Raw genomic sequence first — 13730 nt, forward strand, 5'->3', positions numbered from 1 at the left:
TGTTGCGCGACATGCACATGGCAGCTGGCACAGCTCAGCACCCAACAGAGAACCCAAACGACCCGTCAAAAACGTATTCGCCTGTAGGATCTTTTCTCATGCTCTTCAAAAGGTCCAATGGCGGCACCTCGCCGTTGGAGTAGAAAGCCAGCAGGTTTTCCATGTCCTCCTCGGTCAGGTCACAGAAAGCCTCCCAGCTGTAGGCATCGGACACCTTGATCATCCAGCCCATCCTGCTGCTGACAGCCTCAGGGCCGGGCTCGATCTTCCGCAGCATCCCCCTCAGCTTCCCCACCTTGTCGATGGCGGCGCCGGCATTGTTGGGAAGGGTGGCGGCGATCTGCTTGCGAATGGAGGCAGCCAGCCGGGGGCCCTTGCCGTTGGTAGACACCATGATCTGCAAGGGTCCGTCGCGGTGGACGCTGCCAAAGTAAAAGTCGCACTCGGGTGGGACGTCAGCAATGTTGGCGGGTATGCGGCGCTCCTTGCAGAGCTTCCAGATCTGGGTGGAGGCTTCTGGGTCATCGATGGCCGTCAGCACCATGTTTACGTTCTTGTCCGGGTCCAGGTCGCTCGGCTGGAACTTCCTGTCAATGTGGGTGACCTGGGCCGTCGAGACGCGGTGTGCGACTTCTGGGTTGAGGCCGGACGAGGGGCATATGACGGTGACGGCGGCGTCGGCGTCGAGGCAGTTGAGGATGCGTCCGGCTGCGACCTGAGCAAGGAGAAGTCAGGCATGCTGGAGGGGACAAGCGGCCCGGTGGTAGTGGTAGGGTTCATTTACCTCGCCGCCCCCGATGACAAGCACATTCTTGGCCTTGATTTGCCAGGCGAGAATCAGGCTGCCTCCGCCTTGGACCTTGGGGAAATGATCATTCCTTGAGCCCATAGTGCCAGTCACCTGTCAAGACTTCTGCAGAGGTGCAGGGCTGTGGAGAGGTATGGCCTGGACCGCTGTTGCTTGCGTAGGTGCTGGAAGCTTGTCAGTTGGGAGGGGGCGGGGCATCAAAAATGTCATGAATAACCTCAAAAGGCCGCCACCTGGTGAGGAGCAGAAGTCAGGTGGCGAGAGTGGATGATATGGTTGAGACAAGAAGGTCGTCCTTTTCTTCCTTTTCTTTTTTCTGCGGCGGATCTTTTCGAAAAGATCGTGTTGCGCCTCGGATTGATTGGATGCAACATCATAGTTGCACTGTCAAAAAGGTGACTAGGTGACTACTGTTACGTAGACTAGATACAGTACTGTACATAGGCAGTGGTAGGCTGGGCAGGCTGGGCAGGCTGGGTACTCTCCGAATTGAGAGAGGCGATCCCGGCACTGGGCCGTCGAGACCCACCATACACCATACGCACCAATCTCGGTACTCGGTACCCCGATACCCAGGAGCAGGAGCAGACTGCTCACGTAGGTAGGTACCCGATACTAGCCTGGCACGCCTGGGCACAAGCAGGCAATGCACGGAGGCGCCACCAAGGTTCATGGTTCCAACACCTCAGACTGCTGAGCCTCGCATCCCGGATCCTCCCACCCACTACGACAACGAGGCCGACGACGAGGACGAGGACGCCGCCGCCGCCGACAACGTAATAAACAGCCCAGGCGCGCTTTTGTCCACGCATTTGTTCTGCTCTGGCCGGTGAAGAGCAGAGCCACCATGTGACCTTGTCGCGAACCTCTCGCAACATCACGCACCCCCCTGCAGCCCCCCCGTCGATTGACGAATCCGGTCCCTTGAGCCCGCCGACGGTGCATCGTCACCACCGACACGACGCCCATCATGTCGGCCCGGAAGCTCGGGGGAGGGAGGATCATAGGAAACGGAAAAGGTCTTGCACCGCCCCAGCCTCAAACTCGACCATCAAAGCCGCGGGCTCGAGAGACCAGCCCCTATGCGCCCTCGGACGCCTCCTCTACCGACCACTATTCCACCTCCCAAAACTCCATCTCCCCGCCCTCATCATCCACCCCCATCGCCGACTTTGGGCCCCAGGACCTTGCCTCCAGAATCAGTATCGGCGGCCCTTCCGATGCCGGCGCCTCCAGCGCGAGGCTGGTGTGTCCCATATGTGACGAGGAGATGGTAGGCATACCGGCCCCTGCCCCCAAACCAAACCAGAATGGCTTGCTGCGGAAATGAATGCTGAACCGCCCCTGTGTACAGCTGACGCTGCTCCAACTCAACCGCCACATCGATGATAATCACCAGGAGCTTCCTGAAGTGCAACAGGATGAGGTCAAGACGTGGTTCGACAAGCAGGTCCTCAAGGCCAAGCGCTTCCAGCCGCTGTCGCTGATCAATTCCAAACTACGAGGCCTCGAAGTGTTCGAGCCAAACGAGATGCAACCCATCGCACCGCCCCCGAGCATCTCTGGGCCCAGGCCACCGCTCGATACCGTTGTCGACCCAGACGAGATGGTGACACGAAAACACTGGCAACGGTCGACTGGAAATGACAGGTGTACTGAGCCTTCGTGCGGCAAAAGTTTGGGGGCCCTCGACGGCAATGTCAATTGTCGCAAATGTGGCAGGCTGTTCTGCGAGATACATACCCTGTATCAAATGAAACTCTCGAGGTCCGCGAATCACGAACCCACTAGGGGCTACTGGTGCCGAGTGTGCGAGACTTGCTACAAGTCTAGAGAGGGTTACAACGATCACAGCGGTGTCATGGTGGATCATACCGATGCTTTTGTCGCAACAAGGAGGAGGAAGGTGGAGAGACAGAACCTCGAAATCCAGAGGCTGGAGAAGCGGTTGACCAAGTTGACCCAGCTGCTGGCCTACCCTCCTGACGAGGCAGTTGGAGGTGGAGGGGGGTTGTTGTCGCCAGTCACGACGTTAGCCGGACAGAAGAATGCTCGGAAACAGCTCGAGCAGTCTGTTGTGACATGGGAGGAAGATGTCAACGTGCCCCGGTGCCCATTCTGCCAGCAGGAGTTCTCCTGGTCCTTCAGGAGGCATCATTGCCGGATGTGTGGCAGAGTTGTCTGTGCAGATTTGCAGACGGGCTGCTCTAGTGAGGTTGGCTTGAACGTCAACAAGCCACTATCCAACGGGACCGGTAACGAGAAGCCCAACACACCCAAGGGTCACCACATCAGTGTCGATGTGCGGATGTGCCGCGACTGCAAACACACGATATTCTCCAAGCGCGACTTTCAAGACGCAGTCTTGTGTAAGCCGCCGGATCAAAGGGCCTATGAGACACTTCGCCAGTTTGAGCGCGGCATCCGACTTCTAATGCCGTCGTTCCAGAGGGCGCTCGTGGCACTCCAGCCGCCAGAGGATGACTTATCGCTGGACCGACCACCGCCATCGCACGCACAGATCCAAGAAGCGAACAAACTGCGCAAAAGACTGACAGATAGCTTTGCAAAATATCATGTCGCGGCAAAGCGGATCCGCGACATGAAGACCGCAAGCCCCACACAGCTCAGGCTTCAGAAGAACGTGTACACAGCCGCAAGCTCCTTTCTGCACACGTACATGCTACCCATGAAGAGCTTACCCAGCATGCTGAAGAGGAACCTGGGTAATCCGGGCGGCTCTGGTAACCACCGGCGGCTCCTGGGCGCCACTGATCGGCACGGCAGCTCTGGTTCGGTGCCTGGGGCGTTCTCTCCCTTGCGCAAAGGCGAGTCTGCCGAGCCTGGCTCGGAGACGGCCAGCCTTGGCGGGGCGAGTGAAACGAGCACAGCAGTGTCTGCGCTCGAGACGGAGGAGAAGGAACTACGGGAGAGACTGGTTGTGCTGGAGGAGCAGAGGTTCCTTGTGCAGGAGATGGTGAATAATGCACGCGCATCGAGACGATTTGAGGAGGTCAGTGCGCTGAACAAGAACGTGGAGGAATTGGACCGCGAAATAAATGCTCTGAGCAACGCCGTGGACGGCGTGGAACACCGGTGGGAGGGGTTTTATTCCCAGGGGGCAACTGCGTGAAGCCTGTCGGCAGCCACAGTGTCGCAGATCGAAGTGCTGCTTGACCACCACTTGTGAGTCGGCGAGCACAAAGATTCGGACTTGTGCTGAGGAAGTTCAATGCAACATCTTCAGCTAACCAGAAGAGGGACTTGGGGCATAGCGTGGGCGTTCAGGGCAGATCATCTTTAAGCACTTACTTGGCCGGGATTACCATCTACATTCCATCATCACACACCTATATCCATCCTAGTTCAATGCTCTAGGTAGGCAACCTTGCTTCCACAATGCAAGCACTTTCCATCTGGACTCGAGTATTGGACAAGTTCTGCATCTAGCAGGTCCATTGAGGTCCTTGCCCCCGGTTGAAACCGGCTGGCCTGCTCGATACCGGCTTCCATTCAAGTGCCTGGCTACCTACCTATCTACATACCCCAGGTACCTAGGAGGCTATGTATGCTACCAGCGCTCTGTTCTTTCCTTCCGTCCATCTGGGTGGGAAGATCCAAGAGGCAGGCGCTGCCCCAATGACAGACAGTCCGAGAGATAAATACCGAGCTCGACTGCTCCAATCTCCTGTTCTCCCAAAAGAAAATCACCACATCCTCCGCAAGCTGAGCCACCACATTCACGCCAGCGATGGTTTTCTTCTCCAGAATACTTGAAAACGTATAATTTGAAACTCACTTGTCGCCCTCAGTATCCTAGGATTTGTTGACGCCCCTGCCGACCAGGCGACTACCTATCTCTTTCATCCTCGAGACTCCAAAATCCGGTTCCCAGCACATCACCTAAGCCATCGCAAATATGAAGAGTTTTAAGTCTTTTGGCACTAGCCTCGCCCTTCTTCTGGTTCAAGCGGCTGATTCCCAAGCTGGCCCTGGCATTCTCGATGCCTGTGACGAATTGTCAATCGACCTCAACGATGGCGTGCTACACGGAGAATGTCAGGCCGCCGGGAAATCTATGCTGACATCGGTGGACCTTGGCCAATGTTTGGGACGGAGCTCTCAAGCGAACAATCTGAGCCTTCATGGAGACACGACGGGACTGGCCCGTGTGAAGGAGTAAGTATATGACCCTAGCATGACGTGTACACACGAAGCTGATGGTTTGCGTCAACCCAGGAGGTTGAACTTCATGAGCGACTACTGCGGTCCTTGCCGCATTGTCGGGAAGGATGAGCACAGTCAGAATGTTGCCTACCTCCTCTGTGACTGTGGCCCTGGTGGCTCAAAAGTCCCAACGGAGCATCCGTTTGACCTGGGTGCGTAGGGAAGCCTCTGTCATTGTAGGCTTGATCAAACACATCTCTTCCAGGGCTGACCTCCGTCCACAGGCGATTTGGTCACTGTTACTGAAGAAGGATGCCTTGAATGCATCGGCGCCAGTGGTCGTTGCATCCGCGTTCCTCATCCCCGAGCCGTCCGTGAGATTTCTATCGAGTCGGAGATTAGCCAAGAGCCGATCGACTGGTTTGGGCTTGAGGCAAAGAGTGTTCCCTGTGAAGAGAGCATCAGATCCCCGGAACTCGCGACCATGCTCCCGAAAACTTATGAGAACACAACACATCACAGATGCAAACAAGAGCACTCTCTATGCTGTTACCAGACCGCAGCCAAGGGCACCAGAACAAACACAAAGTTTGATGCCTTCAGCCTAATCGAGGGCAACAATCACATTTGGAGAATCCACTTCGTTTTTCACATGCACGCCCTCAAGATCACAGGTCAGATGAGCCATATCGTCCAATTCTGCTCCCCATACGGAGATCTTGACGAATGCGAGGGTGAGACACAGCTCGATGATGTTCCTGGTTTGCCCGATGATGACCGGGAAAATCCTCTCAAAGGGTTGGAAGACGTTGTATACGACGACGACGATGCAGAGGGTAATTTTGCGTGAGTATTTCTCTTGATGGCAAGGCCACACGCTATCTTTTGTGCCCTCCAACACTAACCTCTGCCATCTCAAGTCCATCCTACGAGGCCGGCACCAAGACAGAGGTTGAGACAAAGTCAAAGGCGGGGATAGGGAAGTCAGATTGGGCAGGTTCCTTGTCCAATAATTTCACCAAACCTAGCAGCCCCGCGTCTGCTAAAGCCTTTGCTCACGTAGCGGCCACGATGCTGCGTCGTTAGCTTCTCGGACGAACAGATAGAGGGACAACGGTCATCTGCGGCAACGGATACAGAAGATGTGCGCCACGTGGGCACGGGGCCAGCTGAACCCTTCGAAAACCGTACTGCGCACGACTGAAACTGTGTGTCTATTACCATGCGTGGGATTGCGGACTCGGGCATTCTGTACCTAGAAATCCATCATAATCTATTTGAAAGCATCGTCCTCTCGTAGGACAATTTCCCACATGACATGGTATTGCAAAAGCGAGCCGTTTACTCTTGATATTTTCCTGTTCAAAGCTTGGTTGGCAATGTCTTGAAGAGCACAGACAGTTTGCAAAGGTGAAGGAATGGGATGGGGCTCGGCTTGAAGAATTGACCATACACAAGTATTGTATACAGATGCAAGATGCTAAGCAATTAAGCCTACGACCATGTAAAAAGCAGCGTTGTTCATGTTAATGGATTTGTCGTGTAGGTCCCTAGATGTGTGGACATGATGATGCGAAGGGTGACAGCACAGTGTGTCAACAACCGGGCTATCTAGGCAGTGATTGTTTGATTATTCGTGCTCTTTCAAACTCAGCTACTTGATCAGCCCCATGCGGCTAGGCACCTGAATGGAATCTCCATGATGCCAACAAACGGCAAAATTGGATGACAACGACAAAAGTGGTAATAATGGTATCAATGCAAAAGGGTGACCCGCCTGCCCCCAACCCCCCTTTTCCCGGGGCCGAATATCAAAAGCAGGGGGGTAACAATCGTGCTCTGGCAACTGCTATACCCAAGCCAGGCACATGTCACTCATGGGAGCCGCACATAAAAAATCCCACATTATTAGCAAGTGTGACGAAAGTCACCGCTTGACAGCGCATCGTAAGGCATGAGATTGTTGCCCACTTAGGTCTCGGCCTGTGGAGGAGAGGCATCCTATGAACCGTCGACACCACCGAGAAATTTCCGCACTCGACCTATCTCGAGCTCTCCCTTCTCGCTTTCCACGGCCCGAACCAAGCCCTCGAGTAAGTCGTCGACTTGGCTCTCGGGACAGTTGGCCGCTAGGGCAACCAGGCGCCTGTACTTGTACTCAATGTCTCGGCTCGTGCCTTTCAGGTTGGACACCTTGTCTTTCATTGTGTTGAGAATATCGGTCGTTGCTTTCAGGCGCGCACGGAGGATGTTGGCATCTGGTAAGGCGGCCTTGTGGCCGGTTGTGCCCAACGCCCTCTCGAGCTCGTCTTCCCAAGCTGCGGCAGAGTTGCTCTGTGACGCAGCCTGTTCGCTGTCCATGTGGCCCATGCGGTATTGGAGGCTTTCCAACTCGCGCGAGAGGTTCGCAACTTGTTGTCGGTTGACTTGCTGCTGTTTTGCTTTTTCCTTGACGATGTCGAGGCTGCGCCGCGTCTCCGCGAGCCTTGACGAGTTCGCTCTCAGCGCCGTCTGGAGCTCGTCAAGGGTCTCTTGCTTCGCCTTCAACTCTTCTTGCGCGATTGCGGCTGTTTCTCCCAGCAAGTCTTTCATAGCTGTGAATTGATTAGAAATGGTCTGATAGGGTAACAAGGCACGCGACTCACACGTCACAATGTCATCGCTACTCTCCTTGCTCCTTTGGGTGCTCGCCGCTAAGTCATTCTTTGCCACGTCCTCGACATCTCCACCTGCTTCGGGCAGCTCGCCGATGCCAAAATCTACCGGCCTTAGACCGACTCGGTTTGGTATTGAAGGGTCCGCATGGACTTCTAGAAGCTGTGAAATGATGCTGCGATTCGATATTCGAGCAGCCAGGTTCAGTGCCGTGTCGCCGGCCTTGTCCTGGGCGTTGACCACCTCGATCATGAATCGACCTAGCCCTATTTTGTGGGCGTTGGTTGACGGGGGCCCGGTACAGTTCGCAGCGAGGTCCTGACTGCTCGAGGCGCTGCCCTGGCGGACGACCCATTCGAGCAGACAGTCGAGGTAGTACTTGCTCGTTGCATGCCGACGCTCGATGGCGCTTGTGACGACGACATGATGCAGTACTGTGCGACCTTTATTGTCTGCCACCTCAAGGGTGTGGCCAAGCAGATCCAGCAGTTCGGGAAAGGAGAAGTTGTCGTGAGAATTTGTGACGATGACGGCGCGCATCAGGGCGGTCTGGCCTTCAGAATTCACTCGGAAGGGGTTGGCTCCGTGCTTGATCAAGGCTTGGACGATGCTCATGCGCGAGAGAGTGGCGGCCCAGTGCAGGGCGGTATGCTGCTGGCTGTCGATGGGCATGTCCAGCTCCAATGGGGTCAAGGACCGTAGCTCCTCAAACGCATCAGGTTCCATAGGCTCTGCAAAGAGGGTGAGGAGGGTTTTTCGGGTGGCCTCAGTGTCCACAGACTCATCGTAGGGTAGAGGTGGAAGAGGAGATACGCCGTCATGGTCCTCGGCTTGGTGTACGTTCAGGCCATGTTGAGAGTAGATGAATGACTCGTTGGGCTCGGTGGGTGAGCCAGGGAAGTTGTCGACACTCATGTACATGCTCTGCGATTGTGATTGTGATTGCGACTGGGGTTGCGACTGAGATTGCGATTGGGTTTGCGACTGGCCGAAGCTGTCTGCCGGCGTGACCGCGACCCTCGGTCTCTTCCTAGGAGGCTCGGCGCCGTCGATACCCAATGACTGCGCGTTGTTGCGCTGTGTCGAGTATGCAGAGTCGCCATTCCTGGTGTGATCAGAAGTGAAGCTCTGCTGCGAGTTGCCAGGGAAGTCGTCCGCGCCCTGCATCGAGACGGAGGGCTGGCGGTTGAAGCTGGGGGCTCTCGAGAGGCCACCACGGCTTCTGGGCCCCGGTGAGTCGAGCCTTGCTTTGCTGATGGCAGCGACGGCATTGGAGGCGGTAGAGGATATGTTCTTGAAGAATGTCCCAGACATGCTGTTGGATCTATTGTTGATGGGCTGGCTGTAGAGCCTCTTCCTCTGGGCGGCCATGGCCTGCTCCTTGGTCGGGGTGTTGAGGTCGCCACGGCCCGCAGCCGTGCCGTCCTGGCCCATGTCGTAGGTGAGCAATGGCCGGAGGAGGTCCTCGACGCCGTATTGGCGGCAGACCTGGACGCCTCGGTCATAGGATATCCAGGTGCCCTGGTATTTGCCGTAGCCACCCTGGACTTTCTCGTGGTCGCCAGTTTGGATCTCCTTCTCGAGGATCTTTGTGCGTTTTCCTTTGTCCAGGCCGGCAACCTTGAGGATCTGGGTAGCGTTGAGGCAGCTGTCGTGACGACGGCGCATGACTGCGACAGCGTTGACTTCCATCTCGTAGACTTCGACGCCGGAGTAGACGGACTGCAGGAACACGGTTAGTGGGGTCGGCCACGCAGTGCGCGGTGGGTACAGTGGAATTTGGGGTAGGAGTTTCACGGACAGAATAGATCTGTGGGAGGTGGTCGTCATCCATGGCGGAGGATAGGGAGTTTGCGACCTGGTGGATGGCGGTGGTGGCTGCGGGCTAGGAGGAAGGCCGGCTGATGCTGAAGCTGGCAGATTGTTGGGAAGCGGAGAGGTGTTGCTGTTGGAGGAATGGCTGGGACATTGATCCGCGGGCGGGAGCGACGGGGCGGTGGCAGAATGCTGTCGGGTTGCTGGCCGAGGAGGTGGAAGAGGCGGAGTGCAAGGGATGGCTATTGCGACAGCGCGGCGCGTGGTCTCTCGAGTCGGATCGGATCAGCTGTGCGAGGGCGCCCTAAGAGGGTAGTGAGAAGGGAGAACCACGATTGACCGGTCAGAGGTGAGAGTTGATGGATGCCATACCTAGGTACTTGAGAAATTTGAACGAGGTATCTAGCGCCGAGGCCCATTGATGCTGCGACAATGAATTGTTCTCGCTTGTCGACTTGTCGGGTGGCAGCCGGTCTCCCGAGGGCAGGCAGGACGGTTAACAACGGCCTTGACCATGCAATGCAAATTGCAAGTCTGAAAGGCGCGCCGGGCTGGTATTCGTGATCGGATAGGAGGTCTGTTTGGTGAAAAGTGGTCGAAGAGTCGAAAAGTCGAAAAGTCGTGGTCGAAGTCGAAGTCGGGGCGGGTGGGGGTGAGGGGGAGGATTCGAGTCGGGTCGAGAGTCAGAAGGCGCGGCGCTTGCGAAGGTAGAGTATCCTTGGGCAGACGGGGCTGACCAGACCAATTACCAGGGCTCGCGAACGGGCGAGACGAGACAAGACGAGACGAGACGAGACGCTGTTAAAGCTGGACAGGTACGAGTGGAAGAAGTCTCATGCCGTGGCACCAGCAGCGAGAGGGAGGAGGGAAGGGGAGGAGAGGAGGCGGAGAGGGAGAGGGAGGTGAGAATGTTCTGCTGGCGCGAGGTCAGGTGAGTGAGCGAGTGAGTGAGTGAGTGACTGAGTGTGCATGGAAAGTTGAGTGAAATGTACTGCACACCTACTGGTAGTCTACCACTGGTCTACCTAGGTAGACTATCCAGTCTAAGTCTGAGTGCGTGCATGGGCTGCAGGTCGAGGTCGGGGGCCCTGGGACGTGTCGGTTTCGTGCGGAGTTCGTGTGGCCGGTGAGGCACGGGCCACTCTCCGCCCCCACCACACGCGTCGGTTGGTCAATCCCTGCATTGTGCCATGTGCCATGTACCATGTACATAGTCTACTGTAGACACCATGCACCCTGTAGACTCCTGTAGACTACCTTAGGAACAGTATCTATGTACAGAAAAACACCGTCTAAAAGGTAACATCCAAAACCTCCCGTCACCAAATCCTCTCCACCCGTTCACCCATCCACCCTCCTCAATTCCTCTCGTGAAATACAGATATACAGAAAGAAATATAGGCAGGCAGGCAGGCAGGCAGGCAGGCCGACTATGCGACGCTCCCTCACCCTGGCCCCAGCTGCCCAGACCCTCCACATCTACCGCGACCTCCTCCGCCAGGCATCCTACCTGCCCCCCATCTGTCAGCCATATGTCCGACAACAGATCGTCTCCCGCTTCCGCAGGCACGCCGCCGATGAGCCCGCCTCCCCACAGACAAGACGCCGTGTCCGCCAAGCCCGACATCACGCCCGCTTCCTGTTCGGCGCCAACAGCGGCCTTGTTGACAACCTGCACCGCATCCTGCTCCTCGTCTTCGGCAGGACTGGCTGCAGGAGGAGGCTGCTTGTCCACGCCCTGCTGCGACGCGATCCGCCTGCTGATTCCGCCCAACTAGAAGCCGCCATCGTGCAGGATGCACACGCCAGGACATACATCGCAAAGGACGGCTCTCTCGCCCAGCGGCCCGCGGACTGGCTGGACAAATGGGACACTCAAAAGCTGCGCGCCCTCGCCTCCTCCCAGGCCCAGCGCGGTCCTGCCCATAGCCCTAGGCCCGACATCAAGACAAGCCAGACCAACCCGGCTGCCAGGCTGCCCCACTCAAACATCTGGGAGAGGCCACTGCCTGCCACCCTGGCCCGGAGCAAGCTGCGCAAGGAGTACGTGCGCCTCATCAACCGTGTCCTGCCCCCCCTGCCCGCCACTGATTGGCATACCCTGCGTGCCCTGGCTCTGGGCCACGCCGACAGCATCGCGCTCTGCCACATGCCAGCAAGGCGCCTGCCAGCCACACCACTGCACGATGACCACGCCGCAAGCACGCACGCCGCAGGCACACGGTGGCATTGGCACGCCTACGCCACCGAGCCCGTGCGGTCTGTCGACCGGCCTAGCTCCAGAGCACATCGTGGTCGCACTGGTCACCAGGCGCCAGGCCCGCATGGGCAGGGCGCCGCCATCGGCCTCCACAGGTACACACCTAGGCTCCTGAGGCGGCTGTTCGCCAAGATATGGGAGATGACCCCAACCATGGAGGCGAGGCTCGGCGTCGAGGGCAAGTGGGACATCGTCTGGGGCAAGGTGGCCAAGGATGTCCCTGTCGCGGCAGCAACACATGCCGTTTTCTTTGAAGGGGCCCCCGATACTATCAGGACGGGGAAGAAAAGGGCCAGGCGTCTCTAGGGAAGCTATATTGTGCGCCTGGTCTTCTGCCTATCCTCTTATGTATCTGTATGTGTATCTGTATGCGTGTATGTGTGCACATATATGTGTGTGTCTGTGTGTGTGTGTGTGTGTCTGTGTGTGTGGTGGCTGTCTCAGTCCAGCATCTTGCTCAGTCTTACGAGCGCCTCCCTGTCGACCCTCATGCCCACCCACTCCTCCTGGCGTGTTGCGCCGATGACGTCTTCGTAGAACCGAATGCTGGGCTCATTCCATTTCAACACGCTCCAGTCCAGCCTACCCCCGTCCATTGCCACAACCTCTTTGGCCAGGGTTACTAGGAGCAGCTTCCCGTAGCCCTTGTTCCTCTCGCGCGGGGTGACATAGAGGTCTTCGAGGTAAATCCCAGCCTTGGCGCGCCAGGTCGAGTAGTTGTAAAAATACAAGGCCATACCTACAGCGGTCTTGTTATCGCCGGGGGCAAAGAGTAGGAGGCACCTGGCGGGCCTCAGGGGGCTGGTTGGCTCTGTGATGGGCAGCCCCCGGGCGTCTGCGGTTGGCTCGCCTTGGGAGAGCTCCGAGGGCGCGAATGCGATGGTAGAGGCAAGCTTTTCCACGGTAGCCTCGACCGAGCTGAGCTCCTTCTCGTAGTCTGCGAGCTCCTTGATAAGACCAAGGATAGCGGGTATATCTGAGGAGACATGAGCATCCGCAAGCCCAACCGTCCCAGATGGTTCGAGCCGTGTGTTGAGGAGGGGGGGACCGGCAGGGTGAAACTCACCTTCACGTCTGGCGTGTCGAACAAGAGCTTTCTCCGAAGCAGTCATGATGAAGATGAAGGCTGGTGGTTGGTCAGGGGTTTGCACAGCAAGGTGAGTTTGAAAGTTGGGCAGGTGTTGTCTGCAACGGGGTCGGGCAAGAGGTATTAGCCACGGTGCTGCGTATGATATGATGCTGTATTTGAACTACCTGGGTACCTACTGTGGGTAGTCTACTGTCACGGGCTGCGAGGATGGGGGACGATCTACTTGGGCGGATTAGATGCGCGTTATCCACCTGGCGGCGCGCATTCGCGCAGCTGATTAGACTCACTTTGAAGTTTTTGTATCTCTTCCGAGTGCTCTGTTAATTGCGGTGTGTGGGCCCGGGGGAGAGGGGGGTGATGGATGGGTGGGTATGTGTGTGTACACAGTATGTGCGTGTATAGGATGAGAGCTTGTTATGCGCCCCTCCTTTTCTTTTTTGTACCCCTCCTTAACCCAGCAGCCAGCCCGGTGTGCCTGGGTACCTGTGCTGGGGCAGATAGGTGGCCTGGGATGCTGCGTCCTTCCTTACAATCGGGCGGCTGCCGATTGGTGCCTGTGGGCTGCGCTGGCCCCTTCCGCCTCTCCCCAAACCGCGAAGACGGACAGGGGCGGTAGAAAAGGCTATACTAGATGCTATACGGTACCGGACGGTGACGTGACGTGTCGCACGGGACAGTAACGTATCGTGTCGTTGTCGTATCGTATCGTATCGTACCGTACCGTACCGTGCCGCGCCGCACCGCACCACACCGCACCAAGACGGGCTGCTCAAAGTGGCCCAATTCCTCGGTGGTCGACTAGATATTCTCCAGCTCCGGTCCTCAGCTCCGACCTCTGTGTCGTCAGCCGGTGGCCCTTTCTTTGTACTCTCTGGCGGCGGTTCATCGCGCCTTGGCGGCTGCAGGGAACGGGCGGCTGCAGGTTCAGGGGCGTC

The 13730-nt window shown here is 57.1% G+C and overlaps 6 protein-coding genes across 6 annotated transcripts; 3 read left to right on the forward strand and 3 right to left on the reverse strand.

The window, feature by feature from the left end:
* Window positions 1–34: 34 nt before the first annotated feature.
* J7T55_012814 (siroheme synthase) lies at window positions 35–889 on the reverse strand (the record flags this gene model as incomplete). Its single annotated transcript, XM_053141441.1, has 2 exons — window positions 35–715; window positions 785–889. 2 exons carry the CDS (start codon window positions 887–889, stop codon window positions 35–37), a joined length of 786 nt encoding a protein of 261 aa, XP_052995163.1.
* Window positions 890–1778: 889 nt separating this feature from the next.
* Window positions 1779–3941, forward strand: J7T55_012815 (FYVE zinc finger; the record flags this gene model as incomplete). The annotated part of the gene is made up of 3 exons (XM_053141442.1): window positions 1779–2081; window positions 2163–2458; window positions 2600–3941. The coding sequence occupies 3 exons, from the start codon at window positions 1779–1781 to the stop codon at window positions 3939–3941; spliced, it is 1941 nt and encodes a 646-aa protein (XP_052995164.1).
* A 786-nt stretch (window positions 3942–4727) lies between these two features.
* J7T55_012816 (uncharacterized protein) lies at window positions 4728–6179 on the forward strand (the record flags this gene model as incomplete). Its single annotated transcript, XM_053141443.1, has 5 exons — window positions 4728–4987; window positions 5048–5187; window positions 5260–5821; window positions 5896–5958; window positions 6062–6179. The coding sequence occupies 5 exons, from the start codon at window positions 4728–4730 to the stop codon at window positions 6177–6179; spliced, it is 1143 nt and encodes a 380-aa protein (XP_052995165.1).
* Window positions 6180–6976: 797 nt separating this feature from the next.
* J7T55_012817 (start control protein cdc10) lies at window positions 6977–9464 on the reverse strand (the record flags this gene model as incomplete). The annotated part of the gene is made up of 3 exons (XM_053141444.1): window positions 6977–7569; window positions 7621–9352; window positions 9432–9464. 3 exons carry the CDS (start codon window positions 9462–9464, stop codon window positions 6977–6979), a joined length of 2358 nt encoding a protein of 785 aa, XP_052995166.1.
* A 1413-nt stretch (window positions 9465–10877) lies between these two features.
* On the forward strand, window positions 10878–12011 carry J7T55_012818 (uncharacterized protein; the record flags this gene model as incomplete). Its single annotated transcript, XM_053141446.1, has 1 exon — window positions 10878–12011. One exon carries the CDS (start codon window positions 10878–10880, stop codon window positions 12009–12011), a length of 1134 nt encoding a protein of 377 aa, XP_052995167.1.
* A 134-nt stretch (window positions 12012–12145) lies between these two features.
* Window positions 12146–12817, reverse strand: J7T55_012819 (n-acetyltransferase ats1; the record flags this gene model as incomplete). Its single annotated transcript, XM_053141447.1, has 2 exons — window positions 12146–12681; window positions 12772–12817. The coding sequence occupies 2 exons, from the start codon at window positions 12815–12817 to the stop codon at window positions 12146–12148; spliced, it is 582 nt and encodes a 193-aa protein (XP_052995168.1).
* Between the last annotated feature and the right edge of the window lie 913 nt (window positions 12818–13730).

This window comes from Diaporthe amygdali (genome assembly GCF_026229845.1).
Source record: "Diaporthe amygdali strain CAA958 chromosome Unknown NODE_9_length_1275696_cov_64_842800, whole genome shotgun sequence".
NCBI lineage: Eukaryota > Fungi > Ascomycota > Sordariomycetes > Diaporthales > Diaporthaceae > Diaporthe > Diaporthe amygdali.